Below are 23,842 nucleotides of genomic sequence, written 5' to 3'. Positions count from 1 at the left end.
CAAAGGTGCATGTACTCATTTCTCAAAACTCAGCAAGTATATGCTTAAAGATTTGTGCATTATATGTTAACTTTACATCAAAAGAATAAATAAACTCCAAACTCTAGTTAATGATGTATGTATGCTGAAGTTTTTATGGGGAAGAATGTTGATGTCTGCAATTTACTTTGGAATGCACCAAAACTGAAATGGATGACTTGATGGACAAGGAGATGAAGGAAAAGATGGACAGATATGTGATAAAGTACAGTTAATGATAGAATCTAGGTGGGCGAATACATGAATATTCATATTGAAATTCAACTTTCATGTATATTTGAACTTTAAGGATTTTATTTCTTTATTTGAGAGACCGACCGACAGACAGTGAGAGAGCATGAGCAGGGAGGAGAGGGAGAAGCAGGTTTCCCGCTGAGCTGGGAGCCTGACGTGGGGCTCCATCCCAGGGCCCTGGGATCATGACCTGAGCCAAAGCAGATGTTTAACCGACTGAACCACCCAGGCGTCCCTGAACATTTTCATAAAAATGTTGGGAAATGCAAAATCACCATTATGTGGTGACAGAGTAGATCTTGGGCAGGGATAGGGATAGGTAAGTAAGCTACTCCTTAGTTTAATTAAAGAAACAAGACCACATGGCTTAAATCTGAGGCAGATCAGACCCCCAATTCTTCAAAAAACAAAACAAAACCTTCTCAGACTTCAAAATTCACTTGGAATCCTAAATATCGAAAACTGCAACAATTTCATACACTTGTGGCAGGAATGTAAGAAATGGAGAAATTTTGGTATCAATTCCTGCTTTTCTAAAAAACAAACAAACAAAAAAAACAGGGCACCTGGCTGGCTCAGTTCATGATCCTGGAGTCCCAGGATCGAGTCCCGCATCGGGCTCCCTGCTCAGCAGGAGTCTGCTTCTCCCTGACCCTCCCCCCTCTCATGTGTGCTCTCTCACTCTCATTCTAATAAATAAAATCTTTTAAAAAAATTAAAAAAAAATAGTTGAGAGAACAAAAAGAAAATGTTCAAGACAGACCTGTAGCTATCCAAAAAACCATCCACTTCTTGATTATGGAGAAGGTTTTCTCAGCTTTCAGTTCTTTCTTTCCTTAGTCACTTACCTAGCATTATGCTCTCAAGTCAATTTCCATTTGGACCCTACCCCCAGTAGATAACCAAAGAGAGATATGCTCTAAAATAAAAAAAATTTCAGACTAAATAACCCTCACACAACTCTCAAAATCTCTTTACCTTGAGGCAGATCACTGCCACTTGGATCACAGGAATAAGGTGGAGGTGGTGGTGGTGGTGGTAAGTTTGAAGCCTCTCCCACCTCAAGAGGAGGAGGTGGAGGTGGTAAAGAAGCAGCAGCAGCAGAAATAGGAGCAGAAAGGTATGGATAGGATGGTGAAGCAATCACTAAAAAAGAAAACAAAGTAGCAATGCACAACTGTAACACCTTATAAGCAGTAGTTCATCTTCTACTTTTGCGTCCCCAATATGGTCAAACAATTCTAATTCCTATGGTTTGACTTAAAAACTTGGAAGGTGAATTGCCCACATTCTTAGACATCGCCAGTTGAAACTGGGAGTTCATTACAGGTTATTTTGAATTAAGGTAATTACTGAAATTAAAAGGAAAAAAACTGGAAGTTGCAGAGTTTTGACTATAAAGACTTCATGATAAAAAAAACATCGGCTAACATACATAAATGAAATACCATTAAAGCAAAATTTTTACTTAGTTTAATATAAAGTTAAGGATGTTTTCAGCCATCTGCCATTCTTAGTCTAATCACAAGATGCAGAAGCTAATAAGAGAGACTAAACTACACAGATTACAGATTTAAGTAAACCTTGAAGGTTTCTACTTATTAGTAGCATCACTGGAATCTGGGCATTCTAAACCATGACAGTTCCATTTCTAAGGACACACAGAATCTAAGACAGGCTAGATGAAATATCTTATCCCTTTGACTTTCTGTACCTGTGGCTATAGTTTAAAAACAATATTCATTCAGGAGTTTCAATTTTTGACATAAGAAATTCCAACATAGTGAAAGTATCTCCCATACACATACCAGATAAATTTGTTAAATCTGATGAAAGATGAATGATACAACCCTTCAAGTTCAATTCAATCATTTTAGCCAACTTAAGACATTCAAGTACTACATTTATTGTGTTACCTGCACTATAATTTTAACCCTGAGAAGTACAGAAACTTTAGTCTCAATGTTCAATAAAGATTTAAGTTCAGAGTTTTAGAACACTTAGTTTAGTACAGGAATGGTGCACACAAGCTGAATTTGTTATTCTGTTAATTTAGCAAGAGAAATTTAAGGTCAAATATTAGAAATAATCCCTACTGTTTTTATTCCCTGACATAAATACTTACAATATACTTATCTATACCTTTATACAGTTACAGGCCAACAGTGATAGAAGATGTCTTAGGGTGATTTAAAACTTGGATAAACAACTCTTTGGGGGTGATGAAACTGTTCTCTCTTGATTGTGGTGGTGGTTATACAACTCTATGCATTGTCAAAACTCAGAACTGGGCACCAAAAAGTGATTCTTATTGTATCCAAATTAAACAGTAACATTTTAAAACATGCTCAACTGTTTTGGAGTTTTGTCATGTACGTAGAAATCTCCACTTTCACAGATTTGGAAGAGGCATTTAAGTTTTAGAATATCTCCAAATATTCAAAAGGCTTTATGAATTTGTTTTCCATAAAGTAATGGCTTTTTCAACTAAGCTCCACTTGTATTCCTTTTAAACTAGCACTCAAATCACACCATTTAAAAAAAATAAATTAGCCATTAGCTAAAGATAGCAGAATGTGATTATGATCACTAGGTAAAAACCAACTACTAGACATGGATAGCTAAGTAAGTTCTCATGGGCCTGAATCAAAAGCAGAAGAAATTTGGAGATTATTTTATCTGAACTCACCTTCCCTGAAAATGCATATTATAGTAAGTCCCTGTAGTTTTATAATTTCCAATTGCTCTAGAGATACACGAGCATCTCATTTGTAAACTTAACAGGGCTCTATAGGTTTAACAGGTAGAATTTAAGGGATAGCTCCAAAACAATATAAACTTTACTAAAATATTAATGGAAACAAACATAGTCCATTCAAAATGCTTATTTGCCCTATGAAGCTGGTCTGTTTCAGGACGTTTCAGAAGAGCATATGAATATACATAGTAAGGCTTGATCATGATCTCAGGGTTGTGAGATCAAGCCCTGCATCAGGCTCTGCGTTGGGCGTGGAGCCTGCTTAAAATTCTCTCTCCTCCCTCTGTCCCCCCACCTGGCTCCTATACACAAACACGCTCTAAGGGGAAAAAAAGTACAATTAAAGTATTATTTACCTTGATTACTGTGGTTTTTGGCACTTTAAGTTTTGCACCCAAGGCAAATGACTCACTAGTCCTGGCCCTGACAAAAGCCTTGGGAACAGTTATCAAAACTCAGTTAACAGTATTTAATGCCTATGGGGAGATTCATATTAAAGGCAATCATTGCATCTAATGCCATGACAATGCCAGATAATAAGTGACTTCATAATGGAGGATGGGTTGGGGCTGCCAGAGAGACACAAGAATAACACAATGGGAAACATGAGCTGTTTCATCTAGAGGAGTGAAAGAAATGTTAAAGAGTGATTACATAGCAGCCATGACCTAGTAGAGTTATAGCTGAGGTTGATAAGTGACTCAAAGAACAAGAAGTAAAATAAATGCATTTTTAGAAATATCTACACAGAACACAATCTGACATTTAAATGGGAAGCTTTCAATGACTGTACATAAATGAGGCACTCCAATGTTTGATTCACCTGTCATTTGATTTGAAGCTCAGAAGTCTGCAGAGCAGAAAACTAATGCTTTTCCTTGCAATTAGCACAAAGTAGTAAAACCAGGGTCTGTCTACACTAACGTTTTCAGTGAAAAATTTCTATGGTCATTAATGAACATATATTGAATGCTTTTATTCCAGGAATTATGCTAAGCACTAATTTTTAAATTATAAGTGAATCAGATACAGAAAGCAAATCAAAATGAATTATTTTAAAGTGGACACTATCAGGTCAAGAAATAAAACTTTGCCAGTCACTCCAGAAAACGTCTTTGTGCTCCATCCCAATCACAACCCTCTCCCTCCCACCGTAATTTAACCATTACCCTTTCACAGTAATCACTCCTTTGTGGTTTTAAAAGTTTTGTCATCCAAACGTGCATCCCTAGATAGCTTTTAAAAGTTGAGGTCTTAAATGTCTTTTAAAATATCGGTCCCTTCTCCATCCCTGTCATTTCCTTTCAGTTTTTGTTTTGAAAAATCTTGGCCCTTTGACCTATTGAGTTTCCCACAGTCTGTATTTTCCCGATTATATAGTCATGGTGTGTTACAATATGTTCTTCTGTATTTCCTGCAAATAGGCAGCTAGATCCAGGAGACTGGATCAGACTCAGGATTGATTCCTTTGACATACCTATAGGTAATGTTTCTGCAATCTTCACAGCTATTGCTGTTTAATACCTAATTCAGTAAGGACTGCAAAATAATTATCTTCACGGATTAGTTAGAATACTAATATATAGAAACACTTTCCCTCATCTAGTTGGTTACCCAGTGGTACAGTTCATATAAGGTAGGCAGGATAAATGCTTTATTCTTTCACTTTATTTTCCAATTAAGAAAATGAGGGGCGCCTGGGTGGCTCAGTCATTAAGCGTCTGCCTTCGGCTCAGGTCACGATCCCAGGGTCCTGGGATCGAGCCCCGCATCGGGCTCCCTGCTCAGCGGGAGGCCTGCTTCTCCCTCTCCCACTCCCTCTGCTTGTGTTCCCTCTCTCGCTGTGTCTCTCTGTCAAATAAATAAAATCTTTAAAAAAAAGAAAAGAAAGAAAGAAAAAAAGAAAATGACCTGGTTTGTCATCCTAAGGTGACCAATTTTTAAAATATCATTAAGAACTTTTATGTTTAACATATTTGGTATGTTCCAGTCTGCTGCAATTATCATCGTTGAGACTCAAATTGTTCCATCTTTGGCCAATGGGAACCTCTTCAAGGTGGCTCCTGAGTTCTTTTGACATGGCCCCAGTAGTCTGATAGCTTCTTTGCTATCTGGTATGACAAAATGATATAGGCTCATCTTGAACATTTCCTGCCCAGACCTGGAATCTGCAGCCATTTCTCCACAAAGCTGCTTGGTTTTTTTAAGTGAGAAATGGCATGTCAAGACCACAAAATGAGTGCTAAGAATATTGTTTCTAGAACTTTTCAATGGACAGAGCTGGGAAATATACATATGTATTTAAAAATAAAACACCTGAAGTTATATTGATACTTCCAATTCAAATTTGAGACCATAAAAACTTTTCTTTAGCCTTATTATATCCATATTACCTTTCTTCCATACTTAGACTCCTGGTTTGCAAGGGCACAAGGGGATAAAATTAGAGTATCCCATACTCACTCATTTGTTTTAGCCGACATTACAGAGTCTCAGAATAACAATCTGATTATCTAGATAAAAGAACCTCATGTGATTATTGAGAGGATTAAAAAATGCTTGGCATATGGTCTCTCAACTCTATTTTTAAGAATAGCCATACAATATCTACATTGTCCAAACATAAAGTTATTGCTATTACATAGTGTATTCTCCACCTCTTAGCACTCATTGTCTTAATTCTTTATGTAATTATACATTTAATACTTACCATTAGGTCTTCTGTCGATGTCTTTGTTTTGGTAGTCTAAAAGTCAACTCATTCTCTGGAACACTGATGTCCATTTAATAGAACTTTCTATGATGGCAGAAATATTCCGTATCTGTGCTGTCCAATACACTAGCCACTGGCCACATGTGGCTGTAAGCACTTGGCATGTGGTTGGTGCAACTGAGCAACTGAAGATTTTATTTAATTGTAATTAATTAAAACTTAAATTGTCACATGTGGCTAGTGATTACCTTGCTTGACAGCATAGTTTTAGTAGATTCTTCAGGAAGGGCTCATGAAAGTAATATTCTCTGAATTCTTACTGCCTTTTAGGCTTGAAAATCAGTTTTGGTTGAATATAAAATCTTTGTTTTACACATGCCTTATTTTAAATGTTACTCCATTTTCTTCTAGCATAAAGAACTGCTGTCAAAGTTTGATGATTATCATTTTATTTATTTTATACTCTATAGGCTCTTTTATCTAGATAATCAAAGGACTTGCTTTTTCTTTAAAGTCTGGTCATTTTACTAGAATTATTTTGGTGTTGGCTGTTCTGGGTCAATATTCTCAGGTATGCAGAGTGTTGTTTCAGTATATAGTTTTAAAGTTTTTTAATTTCAGGGAAAGTTTTCTGAATTATAGTTTTCAATATTTGTTCTTTTCCCTTACTTTGGTTTTCTTCTTCAGAGACTTCTATCACTGTTTGATCTCCTTTGCCTAACTTTAACAAGTCACTTGAATCTTTATCTTCCTTTTCTTCATTTTAGATTCCCCCTCCTTCTTATATCTTTCTTTTAAAGCATTATCTGTTGTATATACTTGGTCATGTTCTTTATAGTTTAGTCTTTGTAACTGAAATGAGTTTCTGCCATTTTTAATGCTTTTCTATCACTTCGAGCTTTTCTAATTCTGATTTGTTATTCTAAGATTTTTAATTCCAGTTATTCTTTAATGTTTTGTATTATTTATATCTTTAGCTCATTCTGAAATAGCTGTTAGTTTAGTTGGCACATTTTAGTTGGCACATTTCTGACATGTTTTTACTGTCTATAGGGATATTCTTTTTTGTTCTTAAAACATCTTTGCATAGGATTTCACCTTAGTGCTTTTCCTTTGTGATGTGAAATTTTTTTCATGAACTTTAGAATGAGGTGGATATAGGGTAGTTTTGTTTTTGTGTAGTGTTCAAAAACATGACTGCTTTCTAGGATTCCATGGCTCTGTTGTCCTCTACTTTGGTCTGGACATGTTCTTTTCCCAATCCCGATCAATTCTGATTCCACTCCCAGTAGTTTCTCCCCAGTAAGGAATACTATCCTGACAGGGAGCCCTGGCAGGTCACTTTTGAGGGTTCTTAGGGGCCAGATTGCTCCAAGCCCTTCAAGTCCCTTTACCAGGTACCCAAAGCACTCACCTAGTATTGGAGAGGTCAAATCCCTTCCCAGTCTTAGCTGCTCCTTCCAAATTGGCTGCCCCACTTTCCAGTGAATTCTTATTAGCTCTTTTGGGGTTCTTCTGTTCTCAGGTCTATCAGACAACATCCCTGATGCTTCCGTCCTTCTTGCTCCCACATAGACCCTGATAGCATGCAGGTCTTGTGACTGGTGGTTTGTCCCTAACTGTTTAGGGACACCTTGTGGGGATACCTTGCCACCTAGTTTCACTGTAAATGTTATCCACGGGTTTTGGTTTTGCTATTTCCATTTTTATTTGAGGATTCAGATTAAATAGCTATGTTGTTGTTGCCACCACCTTCCCAGAGTTCTGAGAATTCTAAATTATATTAACTCATTGGAATTTCATGACCACTTTATAAATTGGTACTACCAGTACCCCCAAGAGTTCATAGGTAAGGCTAAATAACTTGTCCAAAATTACAGAGGTAGTGAGTTGTAAAACCAAAATTCTAACCTAAGTTTCTTAAATCCTAGAGCCTATATTCTTTCTTACAACATTCATGGGAAAATGATTCATTATACAGAAAAGTATTTTACTGCAAACTTTTCAGGAATTCTGTGAAGTGTTAAACACCTCTACTTTAATTCCTGTATAATAAAACTTAAAGTTTAACTAGTAAAGTCCTCTAAATTTTCAGTAAGGTAGCAAAACAATAGCTACAAAATTATATCAAAGCCAAATTTGCAAGAAAAAATTGAAACCCTGGCCCTGAAATCTCATGGATTCCTCAAATACAGAACATACTTTATTAAGTAGGTTAAACAAATTTAATACTAGAAATTAAAGTAATCCTATCTAATCACTAGAATTGTTGTATGTGCATGCTCATGAACAGGAAAAGAGGCTTCCCAAAGTAAGCCACCACCAATAACCTACCTGGCCTGCCTTGTATAGGTGGAGACACAAATAGAGGCTGTACAGCATTCTGTGAGGAAACTGAAGGGGTACTACTAGCTTGATTAGCTGCTGCACAGTTAGGTAAGACTGGAGCTGGAACACTATTGGCACAAGAAGCTGCAACTGCTGTAGAATTTACCATCATCTGTAAGTGCAGAAGAAAAGTTTAGAAAAGTTTAGTGATTTCTCAAACACTGTTAGTCTCTTATCTGATTCTAAGTTTCAAGATATAGTATTTGGATAACGAAAATACTGAGAAATCAATCTTTATGTAAACCGTATATGAGGTTATTTCTTTTAAAAGAGCACAATTAACTTTAAAATCTTAATTTTTAAATTTATTTTTCTGAAAAAGTAATATATTAATATGATTCAAAAATCAAGTATAAAATTGTATACAATGAAATGTTTCCTTCCAACCCCTATCTTCCATCTGCCTAGTTCCCCTCCCCTCTCCCCAAACAGGTAATCTCTGGATTTCCTACACATTATCCAGAGATTGCTATGTTTGTTTTTACATGTGGATACATTTCCCCACACTAACACATACTTTTTTTTTTTTTTTAACAGAAAAGGTGCTTTGCTTTTTTGTGTGTAAACTTCATGGGACTGCAATTTGTTTTTTCTGATGAGGCTGCAGCACCCAATACAGCACTGTGCAGAGAGAGATATTCACTACATAGTTAACACACACTTCTTGAACATGCTGCTCTCAATGCAGTCTCCATTTTCTTACCACACACTGCTGTGTGGCTGCTACCCATTCTGGTCCTCAGAAACTGTATTCAAAGTCACCAGTGGTCTTCATGGCAACAAATCCTAATAGACTCTTGCTAGTCCTTATGGTGCTTGACCTCCTGGCAGCAACTGACACCTGACTACTCCTTGAAACATTCTCTTCCTGGGGCTTCCATAGTACTACACTCTCCTACTTTTCCTCTCTCCTTAACTATCCCTTCCCTACCCATTTGCTAAAATTTGGTGATCTACAGGCTCTGTTCTGGATGCTCTCCTCAAATCTCTTCCTTTCCCCAGGATTATCTTATTCGCTCCCATGGTTTCAGCAACCTTTCTGATGCTAGCTCCCTATTCTTTACATTTCAGTTTCAGTACATGAGAGACTTGACCAGTAATTTATATTAATTCACTCGTTATATAAGAGGTTTGGAATAGAAGGACTATGAGTAGTCAAACGCCAGCACATAGAACAATGTCTGGAACACAGCAGATAATCAATTTCTCGAATGAATTTTACTGATCACCGTGCCAGGCACCAAAAAGTGCAATAATACTTAAATATGATGAAGGACAAGGAGAACAAAAAGAAAAAAGTCATTCCCCCCACCCATGTGATTGCTTGATAACACTATTAAGATTACCTTCTGGGGGTAGTTGTATGAGGTAACTGTGTCCTGAGGAGACATAGAATATGGTCTTCTGTCCTGAAGAGACTTTGATGAATATAGAAATATAGTTAAGTAAGGGTAAATCAAGAAACCAAACAACATATCAATAAAAGATCTGACTTGTCCCAACATCTCCTAAAATTAAGTGAAAAGTGATCTGTCCTGAACGTGTTCAGATTTGGAAGCAACTACTAAGATAACGTTCCAAAAGGTATCACTCCAGTGCCTGATTTAGGTGACTATGCTATTTCCCATCTATAGAGAACCTGATCGTATCCAATTCTAGTCCAGTGTAGATACTAAAATGTAGCGGAGGATTATAAACACTTTTTCAGTGGCCTTTCTTGCCTTAAAAGCTTCAAACTTAGTAGGACCAACAACAGTTTTACTAAACAAAAGCATTCCATCTAAAAATGTAGCTTGGGACAAGGGTGGATATATCTGGTTATTCAGCTGTAGCCTATCTAAGCAGGATGGAGTATAATCCGAACACCACTCCCCTCTGGCTCAAGGTCTTTGAAAGTAAAAATGATTTTTAAAGGGCTCAGTTATACATGACTAATTGTCATGACAACAAAAACAAAAAACCTAGCAGAAATTGGTTTAACAATGGTAAGAGCACAGAGGCAATCAAGGAAAGTAATCACAGAGAACAAGAGGAATCATATTGTGACAAAGATGAGCCTAACTTACCATGGACTGCACATTTCTATTAACAATAATCACTCCTCAGATAAACCTCATTGGCTACGATACTGCCACTGCACATTTCTAAAGTCAGTTTTCAAGTACAACCAAAGCACCTGCCAAAAAGTAAACTTTGGCTTTAACTCAGGGGGCCCAGTGTGAATGCTAAACAATTCTACAGAAGGATTTAGTTGAGAGTTGGGCACAGAAATAAATAGCAATAAATATTTACAGGTTTTTTTTTTTTTTTTTTTTTTTTTTAGGAGGCTGTGTGCCTGGACATCTGTTAAGTCCTGCACTGGTCCTCTCCCCACAGCATGCTGTGAATAAAATTACTTAGAAACTTGCTATAGAGGGCGCCTGGGTGGCTCAGTCGTTAAGCGTCTGCCTTCGGCTCAGGTCATGATCCCAGGGTCCTGGGATCAAGTCCCACATCGGGCTCCCTCCTCGGGGGGAAGCCTGCTTCTCCCTCTCCCATTCCCGCTGCTTGTGTTCCTGCTCTCGCTATCTCTGTCAAATAAATAAATAAAATCTTTGAAAGAAAAAAGAAAGAAACTTACTATAGATTTGGTGACTGGGGAGTGGGAGTGGAGCACATCCTGAAGAGACTGAAAGCTACTGGGGATGTATGATAAAGTAAGTTCAGAACAAAAATGAACATGTGACAAATGAAATTAAAGGGACAGAAAGAAATTAAGTATCAAAAAAGAGAGAAATTAAATATCTACTCTTGTCATCCTTGATGGTGAGGTTTTTACTTGTTTTTTCACTGGGGTGGCTATTTCAAGAAATGGCCTAAGAAGCATATGATGAGAACAGTAATGGCACAGTGAGAAGAAAAACTATTTCTCTAGAAGGGAAAAGGAAAGGGAAGGAGAAATAAGGGGAAGAGAAATCACGTATCATAGTTTTCTTCATTCCAAAGATGTACTGCCTAAACAGTGTAAACAAAAATTTAGTATGTGAGGTTAAGATTAACCATAATTAGAGAACAGAGGGTTGTTATTCAAGTTCTTACAAATATTCCAGTTCTCCTGGGTACATGGTAAGTTGTTCTTCCTGGCCCCATGACTTATTTGGTCAATATGAACAGAAATATTAAAAGCCAGTGTTCAATTACCCTATCTTTGGTCCAGCAAAGTGACTGTGAAAGCACACGTCCATCAGCCTGGGTCCCCCGAGTGACTATGATGAACAAAAGCCTGCTACCAACCTACACTAGACATAGAACATGAGCAAGAACAACTGTCCTGTGTTAAGCTGCTAAGATTTGGGGTGGGGGGTGTTACTGCAGCATAACTTAGCTTGACTGAAACAGTAATTTGGTAATTAGAAGTAGGGTACGGTGCTACTGTAACAAAAACCTAACTTGAAAAGGAGAGAATGAACTTTTGTCTCTTAGGGGAGGTTTGGAAAACAGTGTTAATTTTGTGTTTTGATTACTGTTGGCAGAGTTTAGCAACATTTTTTAAGATAGATGTGTACAGGAAAGGAGTTTGTAGGTAGGAATGAAAGGGAATAGAGAATCCTTGAATACAGGGACTTACGGGGTTGAAGACGCAATTGCTTCAAACCAAAATTGTAAAATATAAAACTGATAAATACTTTGGACAACAAAAAGCAGTTAAAACTTGGGTTTGAAGCAAAAATCAAATTGTTAAAATCTGATTGCATTAAGATATTTCAAAGCAAGAGTCCAACTAAGAATGCAACACCCACTGAATCCTTGCAATTGGACAAAATGGCTCATGGAAAAGCCTCCAAAAGTATGGCTCCTCCACCCCTGATAAGGTCAAGGTACTTGCAATCAGAGAGACACAGGGATAAGAAAGCAAATTATAGCAAATCTAAGTAGTATATCTATTAAAAAAAAGAATTGTCAGTATGGCTACTGGCATATGAAACCAAGAGGAATCACAGAGAGAAGAAGAATAAATTAATCACGCAGCCAAAGAAACTATGAGCAGAACTAAAACCATCCAACTGAGATAAAACAACCCCTGGGCTCCTAATTTTCTCCAACTAAGAAGCAGGCTGAGAAAGCTGCTCAGCTGCCAAGAAGGATTATTCCCCAAAGCCTACTTCAAATATGGCCAAGGAACAAAGGGCCCTGGAGCAACCAAGAGCCCCAGAAACAAAATGAATCAGAGAGCCCCTCCAGGGGACAATCCCCATGCCTAGGTTGGGGGCCCTCACAATGTCTGTCCATGATGTCAGAATTGCTAAAGGTCATTAACTATTTCTCCCATTTTCCCCCCTTTCTGAATGGGAATTTTTACTGCCATTTTTCAGTCCCTGCTTCACCGTTATAAATTAGGTATGTAGCAGTTAAATAACTTTGTGTCTTTGGTTTTAGGCCTCCAGATGAAGATGAGCCACATCTGGACCCAATGCACAGAGTACTACACATTTCCCAGAAACCTTGGGCTCTGAGTTTATTACACTGAATAAGATTTTTGGATTGCGTCCCTTGAGGTGGAATCGTCTTTTGCCTGTGGGAGGGAGTATGAGTTGAATGTTGTGGTCCTTAGCACTGTTAAAATATTTCCAACTTTTTGACTTTCAGGCACGCATTAAGTTAATACTTCAATGGAACATATTCTGGCTAATGAAAAAGAAAGTGACAGGTGTCATCTCCAGGTGGAAGCTGTAAGAGCCAGGGCACCATTCACTACCTTTTGGTTCCTTCCTTGGCAACCATGAATGGAGCTTCTATCAGCCTGAGTTCCTGAGCAGAGCCCTCCTGTAGACCTCCACTGGATACGAAGCATAACCGAGAAACAAACTTTTGTTATATGAAGTAACTGAGACTTATGGCCCATTCTTACAGAAAAATCATAATAAAATCCTCTAAAAAATCATCAATGCCAATGTTTGAATTTCCTCTTGTATCAGCACATTAGAAGTATCATTAAATAGATTAATTTCAGGGTCTTAATTTCATCTACAAAATGGGAATGAAGCCCTAACTACCTCATAGGATTATTCTGATTTAAATACATTTATATGTATCTCTCTTAGAACAGTGCCCTAGTACACAGTAGGAGATATAAAGTGCTTGCCATTTTTATTAAATACCTACCAAGTTTGCTGTAGATTCAGTTGTGCTATAAACACCTGAGGTTTCATAGTCTGGTTCTAGAGAATATAGCCAAAGTAAAGTAAAAAATGAGCATTATTTTATAATTTAAAATTGTATAAACAATGATGAATGTCAGATTATATCTAGATCTCACTGACCTGAAGGATAAATATATTCTTCATGATATCTCCCTACAAAAAAAAAAGACAGAAGAAGTGTTTATGTAGGGCTTTTTAGCTCAGCAGAGCCAGATGGCCAGCACTTGCTTTTTCTCAAGGTTTATGGATATATATTCAGAACTAAAATGTATACATCCTTGAAACAAATGATTTGAACTTTCATACTAGTCAACAGATATTGAAGCCAGATATTGACTATAAACAGGACAAATTTCTCCTCTGAAAATTCCCTTGGTTCTTAAAAGTTCAGGCAGAGGTAGGGTGCCCGGGTGGCTCAGTTGGTTAAGCGACTGCCTTCGGCTCAGGTCATGATCCTGGAGTCGCAGGATCGAGTCCCGCATCGGGCTCCCTGCTCGGCAGGGAGTCTGCTTCTCCCTCTGACCCTCCCCCCTCTCATGTGCTCTCTCTCATTCTCTCTCTGTCAAATAAATAAATAAAATCTTTAAAAAAAAAAAAAAGTTCAGGCAGAGGTAAAAACCCAGTTGTATCCAATTTTTCCAGTCAAGCAGTAGAATATGGTGATTGAGTTCACTGGCTCTAGAGTTAGGGCTGTCTACATTTGAATCCTGATTAACTTATTATCACTTTAGGTGGGTTATTTAATTTTTTGTGCCTCAATTTCTGCATGATAAAATAGGGTAACAGTACCCAGATCATAGGGGGTGAAAAGAACACAGCATGATATATAGTAAATGGTATCTGTAGAGTATAACCCATATTATGCTTAGGTGGACATTAAAGGGGTATATCATGCCTCATCTGTTTCTCAGCCTGTCTTAATATTACATTTTTTAAAATTGGTTTGTTCTCAAGAGGATGGCTCAGTGATCTAAAGTATTTTGCTGTTAAGACTATACTATACCATCGAAATGCAGAGAAAGTTAATCATCAACTGGACAGTTTTCCACCAAATAAACCCCACAGGTCAAAACTGGATTTGATTCTTAAACAAGTCACTTATCAATCACATACATGCAACCACTCCAGACAGCAGGATTTAAGTTGAGAACAAAGATTTGGTTACTTTGAATATGCCACTACAGGTGAGCAGTACATCTGAAGGTACCCACCAAGCTAAAGGGAAAAGACGAAAGGGTCATGCTGAGTAAAAGAGCAGAGAGTACACGTCCTTGAGCACATGCATGGGGACAAAGTCTTCACAGGTCATTCTTGTGCTAGATGTTTTGTCCTCATTAAATTCCTAGAAATACCTATTTTCTTCTACACATGTACACAGAAAAACATCACAAGAAAATAAAGAACTTGACTGTTAAATCAAGTCAGTGAGACTGCCTCAAACCTCCTTAATCCACCCAATTCCTCCAGAATTGTTTCAGTAGAATTGTCTGTCACTCATACATCATTTTACAGTAAAATGGTAAAAACAAGCACACCCCATGGTGAGAGGCACCATAGCAACTGTTAAGGACATACATACAGGCTTTAGTGTCAGACAAACCAAATTCAAAATTGACCTCTGCCAATCACAAAGGACCATATATTGCATGATTCCACTTATATGAAACGTCCAGAATAGGAAAATCCATTAAGATAGAAAGCAGACTTGTGGTTGCCTAAGGCTGGGGGCGGGGGGGGGGGGGGATGGGGAGAAGCTGCTAACGAGTACAGGATTTCTTTTTGGGGTGATAAAAATGTTCTAAAATTGATTGTGGTGATGGTCATGCAACTCTGTGACTATATTAAAATCACTGAACAGGTGACTTTTAAACCCTTTTTAAACAGGTGAATTATACCGTATGTGGATTATATCTAAATAAAACTGTTATAAAAAAGTTAAATCTCTGCCACTTACCAAAGGGTATGACTTTGGCCATGTCATTTACCCTTTGTACCTCAATTTCCTTATAAACAAGGATACCATATTCCTTAGAGGGATGCAGTTAAGTATTATATTAAATTATAAATATAGTTCTTTAGTACAGTGGATGACCAATAGGATACAATGAACAGTAACGTTGTAAGTCAAGCAGACTTCTTTGGGCAACGAAATTATTTTCATAATAGCAGTCTCATAAAATAGTCTCATAAAATAGCAGCTAGTCACAGAAAAGCCCAAAGTAGTTCTACAAACAAACAGTCCTCACCATAACATAAATAGTGCCTTCCTAATAAGGAATGGGTATTTTCCATACCAAAATCTCACCAAATCAAAATTCACTAGAAGACCTAGTGAGAGAGCTGAAAGTAAACTGTGACAATGTGGTGGCCTATAGAAATAGAAGTCTGTCCTTCTGAGAAAGACCAAAACATCTTCAAACACCTAGCAAGCTCTGAGACAAGAACTGATAACTCGTTCAAAATGAGCTACCAGAACAGTGTGAGATCCCCTGAAACCAAAACTTTAAATCTACTTCAGAGCCCTGATGTGTTAATGCCACAAGAATCATCTTTTAAAGAAACATTTAACTGTAACTGACTCACCATTGTCACTCTGGCCACTGCCCTCCTCTGAATGCAAAGTCTGTTTGCCCGAGCTACGTCCTCGCCTTGCAACACAGTATCTCGAAGCAGCAGGAACCATTGTAGAGGGCCCTCCACGATTCTGTACCAAAGACACACACATAGACATGCAGTTCAGGAAATAAAGCTATAAATATATCTTAATGGACTTTAGAATCAAAAAACATGAGAAAATGATCAAGAAAACAAAATATTAGCCCATACTATGTAAGGCAAAATTATTGGTCCACCTCTACCCCTTTTCTCTAATAGCTTTAAAAAGTTCTCCTCTCCCATATTTTAAAAGCTCTAAGATAAAAATTCATGTTTTCCAGAAGTGCTTTATTTGGTGGTTTGTCAAAACCTAAAATCTATCCACACTGCCTTTAAAGAAAAAAAAGAGAGAAAGTAAACAGCTTTTTTGAATAAATCTTTGACCTACTTACAGGTAAAGTTGGATAAGCAGTCTCATCCCCTTCTTCAACTTCAAAAAAGGTAATGGTTTCTTCCAAGCCCCTGGGCATCTGTCCACTCTCGGGGGCAAAGCTATACTGGCACTCCTTATTCATACAATGCATCTGGCGGTGACTACGTCTAAAGGAACTTAAGTATTAAGTAGTTCAGAGAAAAGGGGAAAAAATGATAAAATTTGGTGGTAACATTTCTAATTTCTAAATAACAGTTCAAACATCTCAGTGTTGACACTTCTAAAAAATTTAATCCATGTATTTGTTGTTCAGCAATGAAGCCAAACGTACCCATTTTCTGATTTTCAACATTTAAAATTCACTTACCGAGATCTATAGGAGAAGTTATCATAGCTCTGGCAACATCTTTTACCTGGGCCAGGGTAAAAACCAACTTTAGGGCCCTCCATGTTATGCCTGTTTATAAAGCGAGATGAATCCCTAAGAATGAAGAGAAAGGAAAACAAAACTCTTTATTCACTAGTGCTTGAGTCGTCAATCTTTATACTTAAACAGAATTAACACATCTTTCTAAAATTGTCCTAATGGGGTGCCTGGGTGGCTCAGTTGTTAAGCATCTGCCTTCGGCTCAGGTCATGATCCCAGGGTCCTCAGATCGAGCCCCGCATCGGGCTCCCTGCTCTGCGGGAAGCCTGCTTCTCCCTCTCCCACACCCCCTGTGTTCCCTCTCTCGCTGTCTCTGTCAAACAAATAAATAAATAAAATCTTTAAAAAAAATAAAATTGTCCTAATAGAAAGAGCTGTGTTCTCCTCACTACTGGCATTAGGTCTATCCATTATTAATGGATACAGAGCCAAATACATGGCACTCAACTTGATAGCCCTAGCATGTCTTCAACCATTCCATATTTCCTTGTAGACAGTGAGAATACAATTTCCCAATAAATTCATTTGACAAAAATTTAAGTATACATCAGTTACATCCTCTATGCCGACATTACAAAAGGGAGCTAAACTGCTAAGACATTTCTAAATTCTACTGTAATTCTGTCCAGGAATTATTGACAATACATAAATAGAGGGGCACCTGGGTGGCTCAGTCAGTTGAGCTTCTGCCTTTGGCTCGGGTCATGATCCCAGGGTCCTGGGATGGAGCCCTGCATCAGGCTCCCTGCTCAGCGGGGAGCCTGCTTCTCCCTCTCCTCCCTGCTCATGCTCTATCTCTGTCTCTCCCTCTCAAATAAATTTTAAAAAATCTTAAAAAAAAAAAAAACAATACGTAAACAGAGATGTACATTATCTTGAAAGTCAGTTAAGCCTTACCTGGGCATCCCATATCCCCGACCTTGTCTCTGAGATGCATGTTGAGGATGAAAATGTTCATTAGACATAATACTGCCAGCTGTCGGTGGGTAGTGCATTGGAGGGTCATGCCCATAATGCATACTGTGCTGAAGCCTGGGAGGGAGGAGGGCATCTCCCCTGCTGTAAGCCATAGTCATATAAACCTCTTTTCCTCTAACTTTTTTGAACATCTTCTTCCGTTGTTTCATGTCCATCTCTGACATAGCTTCCAGGCAAACAAAGAAGCAGCCAAATAAGCTTCATAACCAAAGCAAAAGATCCAGTCCTCCCCTCCCCAAATGTGTAGAACTTTTTTTTTAAGGGAACAAACTAAATAAATACAGGGAGAGAACGTCTGTATTCTTTAAGGATGTACTAGATCTTCCATTTGGAAGGGCAAAACCAGCAGGTAATTTCCGTATCAATGGACATCTCAGAACTATCTTTAATACAGGTGGCTCTGATCATCAAAACATAGTCGGCCAGTCACCTACATTACCTATTTTCCAAGAAATTATGCCTATTAATGTCACTGGCTGCTTCTATGAGGTGTTTTCCTAGTTCCTTGAGAAATCTATTCCCTTAAAGTTTTAGAGTCTAAAATCCACTCCAGCTTAAGTTTATACGAAGTCCTGTAGAACAGTGGTTCTCAACCACAGGCAATTTTGCCCCTCCCCACCTTGAGGCACATTTGGCAATGTCTGGAGACATTTCTGGTTGTTGCAACTATGGGGAAGGATGCTACTGGCATAGTGAATAGAGGCCAGGGATGCTAATCAACCTACAATGCACAGAATGCACAGGACAGCTGCCCACAACAAAGTTACTATCCACCCCAAAATGTCAGTAACGCCTAAGTTGAAAAACTCTACCAGAGAACAAGACTTATCTATGTTGTCTTTTTTTTTCTTTTTAAAGATATAAGTACAAGAAGGGGGCTATAATAAAAACCTTCAGCATACAAACCCATTTCTGGGACATAGCCCCCAGAAGTTTTCTGGTAACCTCTTCCTTTCCGACTGGGCATAGCATTCCAGGCAGGAACAGGTGTGACTTGGGTAACTGGTTTTAAGTTAGCCAGCGGAACCACATGCCTTAAAGTTAAAGACACCACCATAAGCCACTGCAAGACTTAATTCTCACTGGATATATATATACCCTCACCCATCCCGCTTCATTTTCAAGTGTATTCTACTTAAACTTGTTGACACTAGCTACCCTATTGAGGTTTTCTTTAGGTTAGAAAACCTAAGAGTAGTTTGTACAGTTTTACAGCTATTTGTAGCACATATCACATTCCAGAGGAAATACTGTGATAGAGTAGTCTACAAATATTTGTTGCCTTTCCTTGGAAGAGGATTGTATTTTCCCACCCAACTGACTTCTGGCTCAGCTATGTAATCCACTTTGGCCAATAAAACGTGGGCAGATGCTTTAAGAACCAGCACATGGTTGATCATGTTCATTTCTTCCCTGTGATCATGGAAGACTGTCTAGATAAAGCCTTTGTTGGCCTGGGTCTCCCCTTCGCTGATGCACTATAAAATGCTAAATGAGCAAGAAATGAACTTTATTGTTTTAAGCTACTGAGATTTTTTTGGTTATTATAAGGGCAGCATAAGCAAGTTTAATGGTTCTTCAAGTGGACCAACAGCATCAATATCACCTGGAACCTTGTCAGACGTTCAAATTCTTGGGCCCTCCCACAGACATACTGAAATCAGAAACTCTGGGGATGGAACTCATCGATCTGTTTTAACAAGCTCTCTAGGTAATTCTGGGGCAGGTTAAAGTTTGAGAATGACTAGACTAGCTTATCTTAGTATAGGCAGAGGCTCAGTCAGCAAACTAGCTTTCCAATTAGTATGAACAGTTTTATACCAGAATTCTGTTGTATTTAATATTTCTAGTAAACTGGCTAGGGCCTAGGGATTTGGAAACTATTCATATACAGGTGTATTGAGATTTCATACTTCAGCATGTGCTTTTAACAATCTGAGGTAAGTCATCTTAAGCTGGTACCAGATGTAACTGGATTTCTTACTATCATCTGGTAATTCTCAATTTAATATTACAAAAAGGCATCAAGAGCCAAAGATTTTAGTAATTTAACAAACCATCGTATTCTTACTTTTCTGCCAATTCTTCAATGAAGACTGTTACTGAATTGTTCTCATTTCCAACTTCCTGAATATGAGCATTATAGTATCTTCCACCTGATTCCAAGCGAACCTGAAAGAGGATAGGAGACACTAAAAATACATCCAATCTCCAATCTACTGACAGATATATCTTCTGCCAAACAAAAGTACAACTTCTCCCCAAACAGATTTCAGTATCTACTTATTAAAGCGGTTGATAATCACTGCCATCCAGTCTGATTTAATAGAGGTGGCACATGCTGGAAGATCCTTACATTTTTTTTTGAAAGATCCTTACATCTTCTTACATAAGTTTGTAATTAAAATTTAACGAACATTAGAACTTTTTTAGCATTTTGTAAATGAGCCTTGTTGAACTTATATTAATGACTAAAACCACAACCTTGGAGAAACAAATGACTGAGTTTTTAAAAGATTAAAACTAACCTGACACTTGTCTCCCAAATAGTAATGTCTCCCAGCATACTCCATGTAATCAGATTTTTGAAGTTCTATTAAAAGAAAATGAAGATTCAAGCTCATCCGAACTGGTTCCTTTCCCATTTTACATCATTTAATTTTCTAATTTACTTTTACCAGTGTTTTTGACAATGCTACTACTATAAGGTAAAATCGGGGGGGGGTTCCTAAAGGGTCATTCTCTTACTCTTGATATTCATTTCTATAGTCAATTAAGGAGATACCAAAATAGTTTTGTGCTAAAGAACATAGATAGGTGGAAATTGGGAGGTTGTAATCTTAGTTGGTCAAACACCAGTAAGGTACAATTTGAAGTAACACACCTCGATTAAAAAAAAAAAAAAACACTAGCTTCTTCAAAGTAACCTGTTATTTTTAACAACTTACTGTGTTCCACAGGGTCTTAGCCTCATTCTAGATTGTTAGATTGTTAACTATACCTAAGTTAACCAAGGTTCAAGAAGTTGAATATGAAACATTAAAGGCTACCTTGAAAGCAGAGCTTTAAGGGCTAATTTGATCAACTTCTCTTGGAAGGAGATAAACAATTACCTATTTCAAAAGTTGGCAAACTTGCTTCTTAAGGAGCCAGACAGTAAATATTTTAATCTTTGTGGGTCATAAGGACCTTGTCACAACTACTCAGCTCTGCCATAAAACTATTAATGGACAGTAAATTTGAATTTCATATAATTTTCATGTGTCACAATATACTGTTCTTTTATATTTTTTTCTGCCATTTAAAAATATAAAGACCATTTTTAGCTCACAGGGCCATACAAAAACAGCCGGCAGGCTGGATTTGGTCTGTAGGCCATAGTTTGCAGACACCTGACCTATTCATTTACCAGTGAGGGTAGTCTTAACATTTTAAATTTAAGATAAACTTATTTGCAGTTACAAGTTTCAGGTACTCTTTTTTTTTTTTTTTTAAGATTTTATTTATTTGACAGAGAGACATCAGCGAGGGAACACAAGCAGGGGCAGAGGGAGAGGGAGAAGCAGGCTTCCCACTGAGCAGAGAGCCCGATGCGGGGCTCAATCCCAGGACCCTGGGATCATGACCTGAGCCAAAGGCAGACGCTTAATGATTGAGCCACCCAGGCACCCCAACAAGTTTCACGTACTCTTTTTTTTTTTTTAATTTTTTTTTAAAAGATTTTATTTATTTATTTGAGAGAGAGAGAGTGAGAGACAGAGCGCATGAGAGGGAGGAGGGTCAGAGGGAGAAGCAGACTCCCCGCCGAGCAGGGAGCCCGATGCGGGACTCGATCCCGGGACTCCAGGATCATGACCTGAGCCGAAGGCAGTCGCTTAACCAACTGAGCCACCCAGGTGCCCCGTTTCACGTACTCTTAAAAGTTATCTAAAAGTGATTTCCACACAATCTTTGTAAAACTGAAAGTCTTGGATAAACATCAGATTCTAAAAGATCCCTTCCCACTTCTAAACCTATTTGTTTCCTCTTCTGGATTTAAAATCATGAGAATATACCGGGCGCCTAGGCTCAGTCAGTTAAGCATCTGCCTTTGGCTCAGGTCATGATCCCAGAGTCCTGGGATCCAGCCCTACTTGAGTAGGGCTCCCTTCCCTGATCAGCGGGGAGCCTGCTTCTCCCTCTCCCTCTGCCCCCCACAACCCCGCTGGTGTGTTCTCACTCTCTCAAATAAATAAATAAAATCTCTTAAAAAATAAAATAAAATCATGTATCGAGTAAGCTAAAAAGTACCAGGCTATTTTTTTTTTTTTTTACAACAGTACATTAAGAACATCTCATCAGAAATAATTTGCAAAATTTTTTCCCTGGATCTGTCAGGATTCAACAGTACGCCACTGATATTTCATTACCTTTTCTGCTGTCCAACCAAACATCAAATTCTACATTACGATAGATTTCTGGATCCAGGGCTTTGAGCACCTTATAGGGGAAGAGCATCTTTGATGGACTTTCTGGAGACTAAAACAAAAATAATCATGCTACAAATTCACCATCCTTAGCTTTAGTGTCCTTTGTATGAAAAAAAGAATTAAAGTTCTTTTTTTAAAGTATGTACATATGCCTCCCTTTTTTATTAAAAAAATAAATAAATGCCGTAAGTTTTATTGTGTATTTTAAAAATCAGGACATTAAAGCAGCAATATGCAAATAATCTAAAAGGTTTTAGATGGCAGAAGGGAAATACTGTCTACAACTCAGGATACATCTCATATAAATCAATCCACACAGATTAAAGATTCAGTCAGGCTATTCAATAAATCTCATCTTGATAAACAGCACAGAGGTGCAACTGTTTCTGTACCCTAAAATCACCTGAAAAAAATTTGAAAATTTTATTTCATTTTGGTCAAAATCTGTTACAACTTCCAAAGAAATTACCTTGTTCTTCTGCTTTCCTAGAATTTCATCATATCTAATACTGTTACTGTTCCCAAATTACCAACACTTGGGGCATACATACATTATTATAATAGTATCTTCAGCCCTATTTAGTGAGCCTCAAACTAAAGGTCTGCTTGATTTTAGTCCTATAAAGATGGTAAAAATCGCTCCCCTTTCTCTAAACAGGATTATTACCTATTTTCTTTGAATAGGACAAGCATTATATTCTTTAATGATAAAAATAAACCTTAGCATCAGAACACTGATTACAAACTAAGTATCTACTAGATTTGTAACATTACTTTAACTTGAAAAACAGCAGTTTCTGAAAATTCTCAAGTGTTCAGAGTTTGCTTGGAAACAATCCAAACAATTCCATCAAGAATAAAAATTCAGAGAACATTAAGCACCCATTTTACATTTTCAGATTAAAACTTCCACAAAGGCAAACCTGAACTCCTCCTCCACACCATGTAACTAGAATGGACCACCTGACCTTAACTTGTTACGATGCTGCAAGCCAAGATTATGAAAATTCTTTGCCCTAGAAAATTTCAAACCTTTGCTTCTTCTGTTCCTTGATTGTACCCCTCTGGGATATTTTCAATATTGCAGCAGGCACCCAACTCTTCAGTCCTAATTGAAAAGATTTAGAACAAAGAGCTTTATATAAATGCAGTAGCTAAATTTTAAGTCTAAGGACTATACCACCACCTAGTGGTAAAGTAGCTCAGGTCTAAAAATGAGGCAAATACTTTTTTACCCCAACATTTACATTTATGCTTCCTTTTTCTAAGTATGTGCTACAATATACTTAGCAGATTATCTCCTAAATTTCATACCTCCATCTCTTAAAATGGCCCTACGATCCTTGCCTCCTGGTGTGCACATCCATGTATGATTCCCCGATCTCAAGTTTGCTTCTAACCAACAGATAGGATGTGTTATTATAATGCATAAGAATGTAGTGCCTGTATTGCTGACCTCTCTCTTGCTGACTATAAGGAAGCAAGCAATCATATTTCACCAAGCCCATGTGGAAAGGAGCTGAGGGTTACCGCTGGCTGACAGCCACCAAAAAAAAAAATTTTTTTTTTTTTTTTCAGTCCTACAGCTGCAAAGAACTAAATGCTGCCAAGAACTACATAAGTGGAAA

General features: G+C 37.8%; 1 protein-coding gene across 1 annotated transcript in view; it reads right to left on the bottom strand.

Moving 5' to 3' along the window:
• ALG13 (ALG13 UDP-N-acetylglucosaminyltransferase subunit) overlaps window positions 1–23,842 on the bottom strand; it is a 65,118-nt gene that overhangs the window by 8,496 nt on the left and 32,780 nt on the right. Inside the window, 15 exon segments of the mRNA XM_045881696.3 lie at window positions 1,252–1,419; window positions 8,079–8,244; window positions 9,479–9,550; window positions 12,868–12,948; window positions 13,275–13,330; window positions 13,433–13,465; window positions 15,896–16,016; window positions 16,360–16,516; window positions 16,708–16,821; window positions 17,665–17,911; window positions 18,652–18,779; window positions 19,817–19,917; window positions 20,274–20,338; window positions 22,155–22,263; window positions 23,247–23,322. Coding sequence (XP_045737652.1) covers window positions 1,252–1,419; window positions 8,079–8,244; window positions 9,479–9,550; window positions 12,868–12,948; window positions 13,275–13,330; window positions 13,433–13,465; window positions 15,896–16,016; window positions 16,360–16,516; window positions 16,708–16,821; window positions 17,665–17,911; window positions 18,652–18,779; window positions 19,817–19,917; window positions 20,274–20,338; window positions 22,155–22,263; window positions 23,247–23,322 — 1,694 coding nt within the window.

Source organism: Mirounga angustirostris, unplaced genomic scaffold (assembly GCF_029215605.1).
Source record: "Mirounga angustirostris isolate CCGP_5_RB_7025 unplaced genomic scaffold, mMirAng1.0.hap1 SCAF_11, whole genome shotgun sequence".
Taxonomy (NCBI): domain Eukaryota; kingdom Metazoa; phylum Chordata; class Mammalia; order Carnivora; family Phocidae; genus Mirounga; species Mirounga angustirostris.
Note: the sequence above shows the minus strand (reverse complement) of the source record. Positions and strands in the feature narration are given on the sequence as shown.